Source organism: Somniosus microcephalus, unplaced genomic scaffold, assembly GCF_052327205.1.
Source record: "Somniosus microcephalus isolate GS21.2 unplaced genomic scaffold, FLI_Smic_1.0 scaffold26, whole genome shotgun sequence".
Taxonomy (NCBI): Eukaryota; Metazoa; Chordata; class Chondrichthyes; order Squaliformes; family Somniosidae; genus Somniosus; species Somniosus microcephalus.
Genome location: NW_028225213.1, coordinates 566,209 through 585,517, shown reverse-complemented (window position 1 = coordinate 585,517; position 19,309 = coordinate 566,209). Strand labels below are relative to the sequence as shown.

Genomic DNA, 19,309 nt, shown 5'->3' with positions numbered 1-19,309 from the left:
TCTGGACGGTCAAGATTTGACGACTCGCCCCGTTCACTGGTGCAGGCGGTCTTCCAGCTCCAAAGTACCCCGCTCGCAGCGCCAATTTGTTGTGGTGAAAATAAATTCACATCTAAACCGTGTAAAAGTAAAAAGATGCAGTTTATTATCAGAGCTCTGGGAGAAGAGTCTCAGACCCCACGGTCTGTGCGAGCACCTTCTCGTTCTCTCTTGGTTGGTACAGCTTTTTATTCTATTTTCATCCAATCACATTGTATTACAATAATCACCTGATCACATTGTATTACAATAATCACCTGATCACATATGGATTCTTTTCAGTATTAGTAAAGGTTAGTTACATCTTACTATGCCTTTGGTCACAGGTCAAATTCCCATGACCCCTATATTCTGCTGTGTCTACAATTTTTAGCTAAAGCAGCATATTCCTTATCGCTTACTCAGAACACACATATTCTGTCTGGTCCCACAACTGCGTCTTATCTTGGTTTTTCAAAGCTTCTCACATTGTTCTTTGTTTAGTTTTGCCTTTTTACGTAAGTCAATTTTTATTGTGATATTTCTTATTCACTTTCACATGACCCCACCCCTTTGTTCTGATTTTAATTTTGCTGGCATCACTTAAGTAGTGGTCACCTCGGCTGTCCGAATTCTGAGAGGTTCAATTTAACCCCTTCAATACAATAGCTAATTAATCCTCCCCTGCAATGATTCTGGCAGTTAGGCCCTCGTGACTCTTCTTGGTCTGCAATACTGGGCTGCAGGTCATAGGTTACAGTATCAACAACTCGTTTGTAACTGAGCCCATTCTTTCTGTTCTGTTTCTTATCTCTGCCACCTGGATTATGACGTCTGGTTCTACAGGCTGCCAGACCATAGTTGCTAGGCTGAGGTTTCTTTAATAATCTACGCAAGCCATTTTGTTTCTTTATGTTACTACTTTAAGTTTAGCTGATTTTATTCAATCTTTCTCACAGTTCAGCATTAGTTGTGTGTAGCTTGGTGGCTGTGCCTTATCTTATTCTTGCAAGGCTCCATTGTATAAAGTCCTTGAGCTGGGCAGACATTTTATCATCACCTGGCTTCTCCTCAGCTCTTAGTGATCTCGCACATGACCCCTCTCTCTTTAATTTGGCTAAAGTAATTTGTTTGCTCTGCATTTTAAACACTGAGAGGATTTGCTTTCAACCCTTTCAATGGCAAGGCCAGCATTTATGGCCCACCCTAATTGCTCTTGAGAAGGTGGTGGTGAGCCGCCTTCTTGAACCGCTGCTGTCCATGTGGTGAAAGTACTCCCACAGTGCTGTTAGGGAGGGAGTTCCAGGACTTTGACCCAGCGACGATGAAGGAATGGCAATATACTTCCAAGTCAGAATGGTGTTTGACTTGGAGCTGGTGGTCATAGAGTCATAGAGTTATACAGAAAGAGGCCCTTCGGCCCATCGTGTCTACACCGGCCATCAAGCCCTGTCTATTCTAACCCCATTTTCCAGTACTTTGTCTGTAGCCTTGCATGCTATGGCGTTTCAAGTGCTCATCTAAATGCTTCTTGAATGTTGTGAGGGTTCCTGCCTCTACCACCCTTTCAGGCAGTGAGTTCCAGATTCCAACCACCCTCTGGGAAAAAAGTTTTTCCTCAAATCCCCTCTAAACTTCCTGCCCTCTACCTTGGAACTATGCCCCCTGGTCATTGACCCCTCTACTAAGGGGAAAAGTTCCTTTATATCTACCCTATTTATGCCCTCAAAATGCTGTACACCTCAATCAGGTCCCCCCTCAGCCTTCTCTGCTCTAAGGAAAACAACCCCAGCCTGTCCAGTCTCTCTTCATAGCTGAAGCGCTCCAGCCCAGGTAACATCCTGCTGAATCTCCTCTGCACCCTCTCGAATACAATCACATCCTTCCTATAGTGTGGCGACCAGAACTGCACACTGTATTCCAGCTGTGGCCTAACTAACGTTTTGTACAGCTCCATCATAACCTCCCTGCTCTTATATTCTATGCCTCGGCTAATGAAGGCAAGTATCCCATAAGCCTTTTTAACCACCTTTTCTGCCTGTCCTGCTGCCTTCAGGGATCTGTGTATTCTATCAGGTGTTCCCATGTGCCTGCTGGCCTTGTCCTTCCAGGTAGAAGAGGTTGTCGGTTTGGGAGGTGCTGCCGAAGAAGCCTTGGCAAGTTGCTGTTGTACATCTTGTAGATGGTACACACTGCAGCCATGGTACGCCAGTGGTGGAGGGAGTGAATGTTTAAGGTGGTGGATGGGATGCCAATCAAGCGGGCTGCTTTGTCTTGGGTGGTGTTGAGCTTCTTGAGTGTTGGAGCTGCACTCATCCAGGCAAGTGGAGAGTATTCCATCACACTCCTGACTTGTGCCTTGTAGAGGGTGGAAAGGCTTTGGGGAGTCAGGAGGTGAGACACTCGCCGCAGGATACCTAGCCTGTGACCTGCTCTTGTAACCACAGTATTTATGTGGCTGGTCCAGTTAAGTTTCTGGTCAATGGTGACCCCCGGGATGTTGATGGTGGGGGATTCGGTGATGGGAATGCCGTTGAATGTCAAGGGGCGGTGATTAGATGCTCGCTTGTCGAAGATAGTCATTGCCTGGCCCTTGTGTGGTGCGAATGTTACCTGCCACTTATCAGCCCAAGCCTGAATGTCGTCCAGGTCTTGTTACATGTGGGCATGGACGGTTTCATTATCTGAGGAGTTGCAAATGGAACTGAATACTGTGCAGTCACCAGCGAACATTCCTACTTCTGACCTTATGTTGGAGGGAAGGTCATTGATGAAGCAGTTGAAGAGGGTTGGGCCGAGGACACTGCCCTGAGGAACTCCTGCAGCGATGTCCTGGGGCTGCGTTGATTGACCTCCAACCACCACGATCATCTTCCTTTGTGCTCGGTCTGACTCCAGCCAGTGGAGAGTTTCCCCCCAATTCATTAGCATTGAGGTAATAGTGAGAGTAATAGAAACATAGAAGATAGGAGCAGGAGTAGGTCATTCGGCCCCTCGAGCCTGCTCTGCCATTTAATGAGATCATGGCTGATCATCCAAATTCAGTACCCCGTCCCTGCCTTCTCCCCATATCCCTTGATCACTTTAGCATTAAGAAATATATCTAACTCCTTCTTGAATATATTTAATGAATTGGCCTCCACTGCCTTCTGTAGTAGAGAATTCCACAGGTTCACCACTCTCTGGGTGAAGAAATTCCTCCTCATCTCCGTCCTAAATGGCTTACCTCTAATCCTTAGACTGTGACCCCTGGTTCTGGACTCCCCGGCCATCGGGAACATCCTTCCTGCATCTAGTCTGTCTAGTCCTGTTAGAATTTTATAAGTTTCAATGAGATCCCCTCTCATTCTTCTAAACTCCAGCGAGTACAAGTCCAATCGACCCAATCTCTCCCCATACGTCATTCCTGCCATCCCAGGTATCAGTCTGGTGAATCTTCGCTGCACTCCCTCCATGGCAAGTACATCCTTCCTCAGATAAGGTGACCAAAACTGCACACAATACTCAAGGTGTGGTCTCACCAAGGCCCTGTACAACTGCAGCAAGACATCCTTGTTCCTGTACTCGAACCCTCTCACTACGAAGGCCAACATACCATTTGCCTTCTTAATCGCCTGCTGCACCTGCATGCTTACTTTCAGCGACTGGTGCACAAGGATGCCCAGGTCTCATTGCACTTCCCCTTCTCCCAATCTATTGCCATTCAGATAATAATCTGCCTTCCTGTTTTTGCCACCAAAGTGGATAACCTCGCATTTATCCACATTATACTGCAGCTGCCATGCATCTGCCCAATCACCAACCTGTCCAAATCATGTTGGAGTATCTCAGCATCCTCCTCACAACACACACACCCACCCAGCTTTGTGTCATCTGCAAACTTGGAGATATTACATCTAGTTCCCTCGTCTAGATCATTAATATATATTGTGAATAGCTGGGGTTCAAGGACCGATCCCTGCGGTACCCCACTAGTCACTGCCTGCCACTCGGAAAAAGATCCGTTTATTCCAACTCTCCCCATATCCCTTGATCCCTTTAATCCCATGGTAGTTTTCTAAGGACCAATTAATTTTGTCCCGGATTATTGTCTCTCACAGTTTCCCCACCACCGACGTTAGGCTGACTGGCCTGTAGTTGCCGGGTTTATCCCTCTCCCCTATTTTAAACAGGGCTGTAACATTTGCAATCCTCCTGTCCTCTGGCACCACCCCCATGTCCAAGGAGGATTGGAAGATTGTGGCCGGAGCCTCCGCAATTTTCACCCCTACTTCCCTCAGTAACCGAGGACAAATCCCATCCGGACCAGCGACTTTTCTACTTTGAGGACTGCCGACCTTTGAAGTCCCTCCTCTATCTATTTCTATCCTGTCCAGTATCGCTCCGGCCTCCTCCTTTACTGCTACATTGGCAGCATCCTCTTCTCCGGTGAAGACAGATGCAAAGTTCTCATTTAGTCCCTCAGCCCAGCCCTCTGCCTCCACAAGCCAATCTCCCTTTAGGTCCCCAATCAGCCCCGCCCTTCCTTTGACTGCCCTTTTACTATTTAAGTGTATATAAAAGACTTTTGGGTTCCCTTTTATGTTCGCTGCTAATCTGTTCTCATACTCTCTCTTTGCCCCTCTTATTCCATTGTTTAGATCTCCTCTGTACTTTCTATATTCAGCATGATTCCCCACTGTATTATCAACCTTACATTTGTCATAAACCTCCTCTTTCTCTCTCACTTTAACCTCTATCTTTAGTCATCCAGGGAGCTCTAGCTTTGGATGCCCTTCCTTTCCCCCCATAGGAATGTGTCTGCTCTGTACCCGAACCAGCTCCTCTTTGAAGGCCTCCCATTGGTCATTTTCTGTTTTGCCTCCCAATTTTTGACTCCAATCCACCTGGGCCAGATCCCTTTTCCTCTCACTGCAGTTAACCCTCCTCCAGTTAAGTATTTTTTATGCCTGATTGTTCTTTGTCCTTTTCTATAAATACTCTAAACCTGATGATATTATGATCACTGATCCCCCAAATATACTCCCACTGAAACACGCTCCACTCGCCCCACTTCATTCCCCAGAACTAGATCCAGCTCTGCTTCCTTCCTCCTTGGGCTGGAAACACACTGATCCAGAAAGTTCTCTTGTACACATTTCAGGGATCCCTCCCCAATTTGCCCTTTACACTGTTACTATCTATATTCGCATAATTGAAGTCCCCCATTATCACTACTCTGTAATTCTTGCATCTTTCTGTAATTTGCCTGCAAATCTGCTCCTCTATCCCCTGTAAGGGGTTTTCTCTCCGAGATCGCAGAGGTCTCTCTCTCTCTCTCTCTTGCACAGCAAAACCTTGAGTGGTTCGACCCACTCGCCCCTTAGGTTCTAGACACTGGACTTAGGTGCAGGAACTGCAATGCAGAGAATACTCTTATAGACCAAGTTTAATGAAACGAAATGAAATTTTATTGCATAAGGAAAAACAAATCAAATGCAAGCAAATAAGAGGGTACATGGGAGGGAAAAACAAATCGTAACAATACAGTACTAGCTAAAATAGGTACAGGCACATTATACCTTACAACAGTCATCATGAAATGGGGAAACACACGGAACATTGAGGGACAACAACTCATATTAATTATACCCAAAATGACCACCCCCTTTAACCTATCTAGATCCGATTATGAAGGGCCAGAAACATGCTCACCAATCCAACTAAGAATTGCAAGGTTTTGAAAACAGGTCTGCATTTTGATCCTTTCAGGCGTCCTGTCTCCATGTGGTCATTGGGCTGTGGGAGCAGCGGGCTGCTCAGGCTGATGGTTCCTCTACTTCAGCAAGACGAGCGGACCATCATCTTGTTCACAGCTCGTTTTTCTCTGTGCTCCAGCCCACGATGTGGTGGGGCGTTTCGTCCTCTCTTCTTCTCCTTGACTTTCTCCTCGTTTTGCTGCGGCCCCGGGGTTTTTGGTCGATGATCTCCCGACGAATACCCCGGAGGCCGAACGCAAACTTGAACCACCTTCTCGACTCGGGAATGGCCGAGGCGTTCCCGCTACCGACTTCTGTCTCTGGCTATGAGGTTTTAGTGTGCTCGTCTTCCAGAAGCATCTACAAGCTTCCTCCTAGATTTTCGATGGATCCCCAATGCCATCGGCTATCTGGGCGCTCAATTCTTCAACCAGCAGCCCTGTCTTTTCCCGAGATCCCCAATTATACTTCTCAATTGAGGCCTTATCTCCCGCTTAATCAAGGTTAGTCTTTGTTTAACTTTTGGCGGGCTTATAGCACAGCGGGGTAGTTATTATATTTAAACTGCTTTTGGGATGGCCTGTGATGGCCATCTCTGGTCTAGAATGACCTGGTAATGTTTTAATGTTTTCTTGATGTCTTTAACGGGCCCTTGATGCGTTCTTTATGAATATGGAACTGTCCCCCTTTGCCTGGGTAAACATTTAGATGGCCTTTATCTACAGGCCGACCTGACTGGATCTGCATCCAATCTTTATGTATGTGTTAAAGTCTGGTTTCGTTTTCTCAGAAACGGCTTCCAGAACTTACTGTGGGTTGAATCCACAAAGGCTGTCTGGGGAACTGCAGGAACCATTTTAAAGTGTCCCAATAAGTCGGTCACGGGGTCTGGCGGCCATTTTATGTGTCCCTTTTCTGGGCTTCTTTTAAAACAGTCTTTTAAAATCAAGGCCTCTTCTGCCAGAGGACCCTTATAGTACAATATTAATTTTGCGAATTCTACACTCCTCCCCACTATTTGGTGGCCTGTAGTAAACACCCAGCAGTGTAATAGCTCCTCTATCTCCTCCCCACTATTTGGTGGCCTGTAGTAAACACCCAGCAGTGTAATCGCTCCTCTATCTCCTCCCCACTATTTGGTGGCCTGTAGTAAACACCCAGCAGTGTAATCGCTCCTCTATCTCCTCCCCACTATTTGGTGGCCTGTAGTAAACACCCAGCAGTGTAATCGCTCCTCTATCTCCTCCCCACTATTTGGTGGCCTGTAGTAAACACCCAGCAGTGTAATCGCTCCTCTATCTCCTCCCCACTATTTGGTGGCCTGTAGTAAACACCCAGCAGTGTAATCTCTCCTCTATCTCCTCCCCACTATTTGGTGGCCTGTAGTAAACACCCAGCAGTGTAATAGCTCCTCTATCTCCTCCCCACTATTTGGTGGCCTGTAGTAAACACCCAGCAGTGTAATCGCTCCTCAATTGTTCCTGAATTCAAACCAATCTTTGCTCCCTCGACTACATCACCCTCTCCAGCGCTGTAATAGTTTAGTTGATCAATACTGCCACCCCTTCTCTTTTTCGTTCTCTATCTTTCCTGAATACCTTGTAGCGAGGAATATTAAGATCCCAATCCTCCCTTTCTTTGAGTCTGGTCTCTGTTATTGCCCCTATATCAGAGTCCCCTGTGGCACCTTGTGCCTGCAGCTCACCAACCTTATTTACCAGGCTATGTACATTTACACACATGCCCTCCAAACACATCTTAGTCTGCCTTGCTTTTGCCCCGTCTGATTCCTCCTATTTCTGAACTTTTCTTTACTCTGGTGCTATTTCTCTCTCTTATATCTGATATCTATGACAGCGAGTTCTGGTCCCCCCCAACAAGTAGAAACATTTTCTCCACGTCTACCCTATCAAACCCTTTCATAATCTAATGACCTCTATCTGGTCACCCCTCAGCCTACTCTTTTCCAGAGAAATGAGCCCCCAGCCTGTTCAGCCTTTCCTGATCGGTATATCCTCCCAGTTCTGGTGTCATCCTTGTGAATCTTTTTTGCACGTACTACTGATGTCAGGCTAACTGGCCCAGTGGTCATTGTTTTCTTTCGCCCTCCTTTCTTGAACGGCGGGATTCCATTTGCCACCTTCCGATCCCCGGGCACCGTTCTAGAATCTAAGGAATTCTGGAAGATCATAACCAAGACTCGAGGAGTTATTGGTAAACTCCTGGAGTCTGTAATATGGGATAAAGTTAATTACAAACTCACAGAACAAGGAGAATCGCTGTCCCTTTAACCAGCACAAATCCCTGTGTGGAGGAGAGGGGGAGATACAGTCTGTCCCAGGAACTGTCGCACAACAGAATGAGAGATCCTGTCCCTTTGATTCATGAATTTAAAAAGTCTGTATTGCAATCTGAGCCCGTGTGTTGTGAGCCAAAGAGCCTTGTGTCCAATGAGGGGAATAAAGGCCCACAGCCTCCCCTGGCCCCGGGCCCTGAACAAGGGACTGGAGAAACTCGCTGCCCTGCGGATCAGACAATCAGCCAACGCAAGTCCTGCCCCTCAGGCTCCCCAATTGGTTGGAGGACCCGCCGCCAGCTTGCTGCTCCAGCCCTGCCCCGCTCGCTCCCTATTGGTCGGAAGCTCCCATCAATCAGGCCCTGGGCCCAGGTCACGTGTCCCTCACCGACTTTACAAAGAAAGCCCCGCGCAGTCGCCAGGCTGAGCTGCTGGTCGGCGGGAGCGGGGTTGGGAGATGAATAAACTGCGGGTAGGCCACGCCACAGGGTTTATAAAGTTGGAAAACGGCCTCAGGCCCGAATGAGATCCAGCGGCCCGGTCTATGTTCCACCGGACGGCAGCTGTGAGGCTATTTCTCAGCGACAGGCCCGGGTTACACGCCGCCATCTTGGTGGAGGAAAGACAGTGGAGAGGAACCAGTGGACGTAGTGTATTTAGACTTCCAAAAGGTATTTGACAAGGTGCCACGCAAAAGATTATTGCTTAAGATAAAAAATCACGGGATTGGGGGTAATATTCTGGCATGGATAGAGGATTGGCTATCTAACAGAAGGCAGAGAGTTGGGATAAATGGTTCATTCTCAGACTGGCAATCAGTAACTAGTGGTGTTCCGCAGGGGTCAGTGCTGGGTCCCCAACTCTTTACAATCTATATTAACGATTTGGAGGAGGGGACCGAGTATAACATATCAAAGTTTGCAGATGATACTAAGATGGGAGGGAAAGTAGTGAGTGAGGAGGACATAAAAAACCTGCAAGGGGACATAGACAGGCTAAGTAAGTGGGCAGAGATTTGGCAGATGGAATACAATACTGGAAAGTGTGAGGTTATGCACTTTGGCAGGAAAAATCGTAGAGCAAGTTATTATCTTAATGGCAAGAAACTGGAAAGTACTGAAGTACAAAGGGATCTGGGGGTCCTGGTGCACGAAACTCAAAAGGTTAGTATGCAGGTGCAGCAAGTGATTAAGAAGGCCAATGGAATGTTGGCTTTCATTGCTAGGGGGATAGAATATAAAAATAGGGAGGTATTGCTTCAGTTGTACAAGGTATTGGTGAGACTGCACCTGGAATACTGCATACAGTTTTGGTGTCCATACTTAAGAAAAGACATACTTGTTCTCGAGTCAGTACAAAGAAGGTTCACTCGGTTAATCCCGGGGATGAGGGGATGGACATATGAGGAGAGGTTGAGTAGATTGGGACTCTACTCATTGGAGTTCAGAAGAATGAGAGGCGATCTTATTGAAACATATAAGATTGTGAAGGGGTTGGATCGGGTGGATGCGGGGAGGATGTTTCCGATGATGGGTGAAACTAGAACTAGGGGGCATAGTCTTAGAATAAGGGGCTGCTCTTTCAAAACTGAGATGAGGAGGAACTACTTCACTCAGAGGGTGGTAGGTCCATGGAATATGCTGCCCCAAAAAGCTGTAGAAGCTACATCATTACATAAATTTAAAACAGAAATAGACAGTTTCCTAGAAGTAAAGGGAATTAAGGGTTACGGGGAGCGGGCAGGAATTTGGACATGAGTCTAGGTTCGGATCGGTCATGGCCCTGTGGGTAGCGGAGCGGGCCCAGGGGCCATGTAGCCTGATCCTGCTCCTATTTCATGTGTCTAATTCTGTTAGATTCGGGAGATGGTTCTGTGATAGTGGATTGGCGGTTAGGATCAGATCAGCCATGATCTTATTGAATGGTGGAGCAGGCTCGAGCGGCCGATTGGCCTACTCCTGCTCCTATATCTTATGTTCTTATGTTCTTATGTAGACCAGTTCCACCTGCAGCATGGTGCATGCATGGCCATCTTGGTACAGGAACATGATGTGGGCGGGGCTTCTGGGTCCCCGTGACCAGGAGAGACAATCATTCACTCATTGATTTTATTCTCACTCTGCACACAGCGGGTGTAGAACTGAACCCAACCAGAGTAGAGGGAGGAGGAAAACTGGGAGTGGAGGAAAGAAAAGTTGGAGATGGTGCGATGGGTTTGGATTTCAGCACAGGGAGGAGGGAGAGTGTGTGGGACGGGGATTTACAGCTTTGGGGGAACAAGAGAGGAAAGAATGTTCCACAGAAACTAGAATTGTCTGTTTTAAATTTCTATCCTGTATTTACAGTGATGACTTTTGTAAACTCCTTTTACAGGGTGTGAGAAGGGCAGGATTTACAGACGGGAAACTCAAACCAAACATCACATCAAGATCTAACAGAGTCACTCCATTCATCAGGACCTGAATATCACTGACCTTTGAATATGGAAGGACAAATGTTTGTCTCTTCTGTCTGTGGGAAAAGATTTCAAACATCCGTGTGACTGGAAAACACACACCTGAGTGAATGTTCCAGTGCACTGACTGTGGAAAGAGGTTTAACCAGTTACACAGCCTGAAAAAACATCGCACCATTTACAGCGGGGAGAAACCGTACACGTGTTCTGTGTGTGGACGAGGCTTCAACTGATCATCCAACCTGGAGAAACGCAAGGACACCCACACCACGGAGAAATGGTGGAAATGTGGGGACTGTGGGAAGGGATACAATTGCCCATCCCAGCTGGAATCTCATCGACGCAGTCACACCGGGGAGAGGCCGTTCACATGCTCCGTGTGTGGGAAGGGATTTGCAGAGTCATCCAAGCTCCAGATACACCAGCGAGTTCACACTGGGGAGAGGCCGTTCACCTGCTCCGTGTGTGGGAAGGGATTCACTGGTTCATCCACCCTGCTGAGACACCAGCTTGCTCACACTGACGAGAGACCCTTTAAATGTTCTGACTGTGGGAAAAGCTTTAAATGCTCCCGGGAGCTGAATGGACACCAACGATTTCACACTGGGGAGAGACTGTTCACCTGCACTGTGTGTGGGAAGGGATTCACTCGGTCCTCCAACCTGCTGGCACACCAGCTTGTTCACACTGACGAGAGATCCGTGAAATGTTCTGACTGTGGGAAGAGCTTTAAAAGCTTGAAGAGTTTAAGAGACACCAGCGTCTTCACACTGATCATAGAATCTAACAGCACAGAAGGAGGTGATTCGGCCCATCGTGTCTGTGCCGGCTCTTTGAAAGAGCTGTCCAATTTAGTCCCACACCCCAGCTTTATCCCCAGAATTCTGCTAATTAGTCCTCTTCAACTATACGTCCAATTACTGTTTGAAAGTTCCTGTGGAACCTGATTCCAACATCCTTTCAGATGGTGCGTTCCAGATCTTAACAACCCTCTGTGTGAAAACAATTCTCCTCATTTCCCTCCAGTTCTTTTAGCAACTATTTTAAATCTGTGACCTTTGGTTACCGACCCACTTGCCAGAGTGAACAATTTGTTCTTACTTACTCGATCAAAACCCCTCATCATTTTGAACACCTCTATTTGGTCTCCTCTTAACCGTCTCTGCTCTAAGGAGAACAATCTCAGCTTCTCCAGTCTCTCCACATAACTGAAGTCCCTCATCTATGGTACCATCCTGGTCAACCTCCTCTGTCCAAGGCCTTGACATCCTTCCTAAAGTGTGGTGCCCAGAACTGTACACAATATTCCAGCTGAGGCCAAAACCATGCAGCTGTACAAAACCCTGGTTAGACCACACCTGGAGCACTGTGAGCAGTTCTGGGCATCACAGCCTAGGAAGGATATATTTGCCTTGGAGGGAGTGCAGCGTAGGTTTACCAGAATGATACCCGGACGCCAATGGTTAAGTTACGAAGAGAGATTATACAAATTAGAGTTGTAGTCCCTAGAATTTAGAAAGTTAAGGCGTGATCTGATCGAAGTTTTCAGGATATTAAGGGGAACAGATAGGGTCGATAGAGAGAAACTATTTCTGCTGGTTGGGCAGTCTAGGACTAGGGGGCAGAGTCTAAAATTAGAGCCAGACCTTTCAGGAGTGAAATTAGGAAACACTTCTACACACAAAGGATGGTAGAAGTTTGGAACTTCCTTCCGCAAATGGCAATTGATGCTCGATCAATTGTTAATTTTAAATCTGAGATTGATAGGTTTTTGTTACCCAAAGGTATTAAGGGATATGGGCCAAAGGCGGGTGTATGGAGTTAGATCGCAGATCAGCCATGATCTCATTGAATGGCGGAGCAGGCTCGAGGGGCTGAATGGCCTCCTCCTGTCCTATGTTCCTCACTAGTGATTTGTAAAGGTTTAGTGTAACTTCCTTGTTTTTGTTTTCAATGGCACTATTTACAAAGCCAAGTATCCCATACACTTTCTGAACCACCTCACCAACTTGCCATGGCAATTTCAAAGATTTGTGAAGAGGGACCCCCAGGTCCCTCTGCTCTTGCACCCCCTCAAAATAGTCCCATTTAGATTATACGGCCTCTCCCTGTTGTTTCTCCCAAAGTGCATCACTTCACACTTATCCTCATTTAATTCCATCTGCCTTGTGTCTGCTCATTTCACAGTCTGTCTCTGTCCTTCTGAAGTCTGCTACTACTATGCTCACTATTTACTAAGTTGCCAAGTTTTGTATCGTCCATAAACTTTGAAATTGTACACCTATACCCAAGTCCAGGTCAGTTATATATAACAAGAAAAGCAATGGTCCTAATCCCGACCCCTGGGGGAACCCACTGCATACTTCCCTCCAGTCAGAAAAACATCCCTCAGCACTGCTCACTGTCTCCTATCCCTCGGCCAATTATATACCCAAATTACCATCAGCCCTTTAATACCATGTGCTTCTACTCTCTGAAAAATTCTCTTATGTGGTACTTTATCAAATGCCTTTTGAAAGTCCATATATGTAACATCTACTGCAATACCTTCATCAACCCTCTGTTACTTCATCAAAAAACTCAATCAGGTTAGTCAGACACGATTTACATAGATACATAGAGATAGGAACAGGAGTAGGCCATTCGGCCCTTCGAGCCTGCTCCGCCATTCAATGAGATCATAGCTGATCTTACCAGTTCAGTACCCCGTCCCCGCCTTTTCTCCGTAACCCTTAATCCCCTTAGCCTTCAGAAATATATCCAATTCTCTCTTGAAAATATTTATTGAATTAGCCTTCACAGCCCTCTGTGGCAGGGAATTCCACAGGCTCACCACTCTTTGAGTGAAGAAATTCTTCCTCATCTCTGTTTTAAATGATTTGCCCGCTATTTTTAGACTGTGGCCCCTGGTTCTGTGCTCCCCTGCCATTGGAAACATTCTCTCTGAATTCAGCCTGTCCAGGCCTGCCATAATTTTATATGTTTCGATGAGATCCCCTCTCAATCTTCTAAACTCCAGTGAGTACAAGCCCAAACTATTTAATCTCTCTTCGTAGGTCATTCCCGCCATTCCAGGTATCAGCCTGGTGAATCGCCGTTGCACTCTTTCCATGGCAAGAACATCCTTCCGCAGATGGGGCGACCAAAACTGTACACAATACTCCAGATGCAGTCTCACCAGCACCTTGTACAGCTGTAGTAAGGTATCCCTATTCCTATACTCGAACCCCCTTGATATGAAGGCCAACATACCATTTGCCTTCTTAATCGCCTGTTGCACCTGCATGCTCTCCTTCAGTGACTGGTGCACAAGAACACCCAGGTCCCTCTGCACTTCTCCATCTCCCAATCTATTGCCATTTAGATAATAATCTACCCTCCTGTTTTTACCCCCAAAGTGGATAACCTCGCATTTATCCACATTATAGTGCATCTGCCACGTATCCGCCCATTCCCCCAACCTGTCCAAATCGCACTGTAGCCTCCTGACATCCTCATCAGAGCCCACCCCTCCTCCTAGTTTAGTGTCATCAGCGAATTTGGAAATATTGCATCCAATTCCCTGATCCAGATCATTTATATATATTGTGAACAGCTGGGGTCCCAGGACAGATCCTTGCGGCACCCCGCTGGTCACTGCCTGCCACTCCGAAAACGAGCCGTTTATTCCAACTCTCTGTTTTCTATCCGCCAGCCAGTTCTCTATCCACGTTAATACTTTGCCCCCAATTTACCTTTAACAAATCCATACTGGCTGTCCTTTATTAACCCATGCTTCTCCAAGTGAGAATTAATTTTGTCCTTGACAATGATCTCTAGTCGTTCACCCACCACTGACATTAAACTTTTTTTTTATTATTCATTGATGGGATGTGGGCGTCGCTGGCTAGGCCTGCATTTAGTGCCCATCCCTAATTGCCCTTGAGAAGATGGTGGTGAGCCGCCTTCTTGAACCGCTGCAGTCCATATGGTGTAGGTACACCCACAATGCTGTTAGGAAGGGAGTTCCAGGATTTTGGCCCAGCGACAGTGAAGGAACGGCGATACAGGTCCAAGTCAGGATGGTGTGTGGCTTGGAGGGGAACTTGTAGGTGGTGATGTTCCCATGCGTCTGCTGCCCTTGTCCTTCTAAGTGGTAGAGGTCGCGAGTTTGGAAGGTGCTGTTGAAGGAGCTTTGGCGAGTTGCTCCAGTGCATCTTGTAGATGGTACACACTGCAGCCACAGTGCGCCGGTGGTGGAGGGAGTGAATGTTGAAGGTGGTGGATGGAGTGCCAATCAAGCGGGCTGCTTTATCCTGAATGGTGTTGGGTTTCTTGAGTGTTGTTGGAGCTGCACTCATCCAGGCAAGTGGAGAGTATTCCATCACACTCCTGACTTGTGCCTCGTAGATGGTGGAAAGGCTTTGGGGAGTCAGGAGGTGAGACACTCGCCGCAGAATTCCCAGCCTCTGGCCTGCTCTTGTAGCCACAGTATTTATATGGCTGGTCCAGTTCAGTTTCTGACCAATGGTAATCCCCAGGATGTTGATAGTGGGGGATTCAGCGATGGTAATGCCATTGAATGTCAAGGGGAGATGGTTAGAGTCTCGCTTGTTGGAGATGGTCATTGCCTGGCACTTGTGTGGTGCGAATGTTACTTGCCACTTGTCAGCCCAAGTCTGAATGTTGTCCAGGTCTTGCTGCATATGGACATAGACTGCGTCAGTATCCGACGAGTCTCGAATGGTGCTGAACAGTGTGCAATCATCAGCGAACATCCCCACTTCTGACCTTATGATGGAGGGAAGGTCATTGATGAAACAGCTGAAGATGGTTGGGCCTAGGACACTGCCCTGAGGAACTCCTGCAGTGATGTCATGTGATTGAGATGAATGACCTCCAACAACCACAGCCAACTTCCTTTGTGCTAGGTATGATTCCAACCAATGGAGAGTTTTTCCCTTGATTCCCATTGACTTCAGTTTTGCTAGGGCTCCTTGATGCCACACTCGATCAAATGCTGCCTTGATGTCAAGGGCAGTCACTCTCACCTCACCTCTTGAGTTCAGCTCTTTTGTCCATGTTTGGACCAAGGCTGTAATGAGGTCAGGAGCTGAGTGGCCCTGGCGGAACCCAAACTGGGCGTCAGTTAGCAGGTTATTGCTGAGTAAGTGCCGCTTGATGGCACTGTCGACGACACCTTCCATCACTTTGCTGATGATTGAGAATAGACTGATGGGACGGCAATTGGCCGGGTCGGATTTGTCCTGCTTTTTGTAGACAGGACATACTTGGGCAATTTTCCACATTGCTGGGTAGATGCCAGTGTTGTAGCTGTACTGGAACAGCTTGGCTAGCGGCGCAGCTCGTTCTGGAGCACAAGTCTTCAGTACTATTGCCAGAATGTTGTCAGGGCCCATAGCCTTTGCAGTATCCAGTGTCTTCAGCTGTTTCTTGACATCACGTGGAGTGAATTGAATGGGCTGAAGACTGGCATCTGTGATGCTGGGGACCTCAGGAGGAGGCCGAGATGGATCATCCACTCGGCACTTCTGGCTGAAGATAGTTGCAAATGCTTCAGCCTTGTCTTTTGCACTCACGTGCTGGGCTCCACCATCATTGAGGATGGGGATATTTTTGGAGCCTCCTCCTCCTGTTAACTGTTTAATTGTCCACCACCACTCACGACTGGATGTGGCAGGACTGCAGAGCTTTGGTTTGATCCGATGGTTGTGAGATCGCTTAGCTCTGTCTATCGCATGTTGCTTCCATTGTTTGGCATGCAAGTAGTCCTGTGTTGTAGCCTCACCAGATTGACACCTCATTTTTCGGTATGCCTGGTGCTGTTCCCGGCATGCTCTCCTGCACTCTTCGTTAAACCAGGGTTGATCACCCGGCTTGATGGTAATGGTAGAGTGAGGGATATGCCGGACCATGAGGTTACAGATTGTGGTTGAATACAATTCTGCTGCTGCTGATGGCCCACAGCGCCTCATGGATGTCCAGTTTGAGTTGCCAGATCTGTTCGAAATCTGTCCCATTTAGCACAGTGGTAGTATGCTGCTGCGGAGTGTCTGATTAAAGTTAACGGGTCCTTGACGGCGCCCCTTTGCTTCGGGAGGTGGTGCGTCAGGGATGCCCCATGTCCGGTCAGTTATACGTCGTCTGCGTGGAGCCTTTCCTGTGCCTCTTGTGGAAGAGGTTGACGGGACTGGCTCTTCAAGGGCCGGGTGTGGAGTTCGTCCTCTCGGCTTACGCCGATGACGTGTTCCTCATGGTCACGGACCCCGTCGACTTGCGGAGGGGGTGCGACAATGCCAGCAGATTTACTCGGACGCATCCTCCTCCAGGATCAACTGGGAGAAATGCTCCGGGCTCCAGGTGGGTCAGTGGTGGGTGGACTCACTGCCGGAAGAGTTCAGGCCCTTTGCCTGGAGCACCATGCACCTCCTCTACTTGGGAGTCTACCTTAGCCCTGCCATGGACACCTGGCTGGCAATCTGGCAATAGCTATAGGCCAAAGTCACCGCTCGCCTAGGACGCTAGACAGGACTGCTCCGAGTGTTGGCCTACAGGGGTCGAGCGCTGGTCATAAACCAGCTGGTGGCCGCCATGTTGTGGTACCGGTTGGTCACTTTGATCCCGCCCCCTGCGTTTGTCGCCAAGATGCAGAAGAAGCTCATCGACTTCTTCTGGGACAAAGGGAAGCACTGGGTCTCTGCCGCGGTTCTGAATCTCCCGCTTAGGGAGGGCGGTCAGGCGCTGGTGTGCCTTCGCACCCAGGCTGCGACTTTCCGTCTTCGGACCCTGCAGAGATACCTGTACGTCGAGAATCCTACCAGATGGTGTGCGCTGGCGACGTATTACTTCTGCCAGCTGCATGGCCTCAACTACGACACGCAGCTCCTGTTTGTGGAATTGGGCCATATGCGTGCCTACCTGCAGGAGCTGCCTGTCTTCTACCAGGAAATGCTGTGGGTCTGGAACAGCGTTGCCTCCAGGTGGAGTTCTCCCCCGTCAGGAGTGGTGGTCGTCCTTCGGAAGCCGCTGCTCAGGAATCTGCACCTCCAGGACCGCCGGATCGGGCGGCTGGCGGAGGGCGGGGCTGTGCCTGGCAAGGTGACTAGAGTCGGGGACCTGCTCGATGGTGGAGGAGCGGGCTGGATGGCGCCAGAGGAGCTGGTGCAGCGCCGGTCTTAGGCCAATGTCCGGCTCACGGCCAAAGCCATCGAGACGCTGAAAGCAGCACTGGGCCCCGACTCCACTATGTGTATCGAGGAGGTTCAAGCACGTGGGGCAATCCCGCCCAAACTGACCCCCTTTCGGATGGAATTCCTTATCGGCGCGCGGCCCTTAAACCCCTCTCGGAACCGACGCCTCACAACTTGAGCCGTCTCGGGGAAATGCCCTCCATGCCTTTTAGTTCTGCACGAAGGGGTTTCCTGTACAGGCTGCTCCTGCACACTCTCCACTTTGTCATCTTCGTCTGCCATCCGTACACACCTTGGCGTGCTATCTTGCCATCTGGCAGAGGTGGAGGTCCCCAATGGAGGGCTCTCTATGCAGGAGTCTTCCCTTTATCTATTGGGGACTTGGCCTGGAGGGTGTTGCACGGAGCAGTCCCGTGCAATAAGATTTTAAGTTGGTTCATGGACTCCCAGGCCGCCTGCCTTTTCTGCGGCCTGGAGGAGTCAGTGTTCCACGTTTATACCAAATGTGAGAGGCTGCAGCCCCTCTTTCGCTATTTGAAGGGGCTGCTCCTCGATCTTTGGCTGCACTTCAGTCCCACACTCCTGATCTTTGGTCACCCGGTGCGGAGGGGAGCGGGCAGGGCGGAGGACCTCCTCATAGGACTGGGCCTGGTGAAAGTGGCCATAAACAGGTCCAGGCAGCGGGCGGTCGAGGGGGTCCTTCGGCCTGATTGCCTGCCTCTCTTCCGCGGCCATGTTCACGCCCGGGTGGCCCTGGAGATGGAGCACGCGGTGTCCGCCGGCACACTTGAGACCTTCCGAGACCGGTGGGCGCCGCGGGGACTGGAGTGCATTGTCACCCTGGCCGGGGTGAATTTAATTTAATAAGTTTTAAAAATTAATTTAAGTTTTTAAGTTTCTTTACAGTCCACTTGTTCGGCCGGGAGAGCGAGAGACTCCGCTCGGCGATGCAGAGAGCCCTGCAGATGGAGAAGAATGTCAACCAGAGTCTGCTGGATCTGCACAAACTCTCCACTGGGAGCGCCGACCCTCATCTGTGTGAATTCCGGGAGACCCATTATCCGGATGAACAAGTGAAGACGACCAAGAAGCTTGTAGAGACTGGGACCCCTGCCTTGTAAGCATGAGGGCTTGTGACTTTGTACAAAGAGCTGAGACCTGAGCTCTGAAAATGTCATTCACTGTAAATAAAATGTTCAATCTTACATTTAAAAAAGTTTTTTAAAAGATTATTTAAAGACAAATTTCCTCCAGTTTCACAGACAGCCTTTGTCACTGCAATAATTTATTAAATGTTTAATCATTAAATCAAAAGCATCAAAAAGGAAGAGAGTAGCAAAAGTAAAGGAAGACTTGCATTTCTATAGCGCCATTCATGACCACTGGACGTCTCAAAGCGCTTTACCTTTTGAAGTGTAGTCACTGTTGTAATGTGGGAAGTGCAGCAGCCAATTTTCACTCAGCAAGCTCCCACAAACAGCAATGTGATAATGACCAGATAGTCGGTTTTGTTATGTTGGTTGAGGGATAAATATTGGCCAGGACAGCGAGGATAACTCCCCTGCTCTTCTTCAAAATACTGCCATGGGATCTTTTACATCCACCCGAGAGA

The 19,309-nt window shown here is 48.4% G+C and overlaps 1 protein-coding gene across 1 annotated transcript in view; it reads left to right on the top strand.

The window, feature by feature from the left end:
- LOC147083896 (uncharacterized) overlaps window positions 1-18,913 on the top strand; it is a 135,111-nt gene extending 116,198 nt beyond the window's left edge. Inside the window, exons 3-4 of the mRNA XM_085980075.1 lie at window positions 10,756-11,474; window positions 18,604-18,913. Of these exons, the coding sequence (XP_085836201.1) occupies window positions 10,756-11,454 (699 nt within the window). The 3' untranslated portion in view covers window positions 11,455-11,474; window positions 18,604-18,913. The remainder of the gene's footprint in view (window positions 1-10,755; window positions 11,475-18,603) is intronic.
- Window positions 18,914-19,309: the final 396 nt, after the last annotated feature.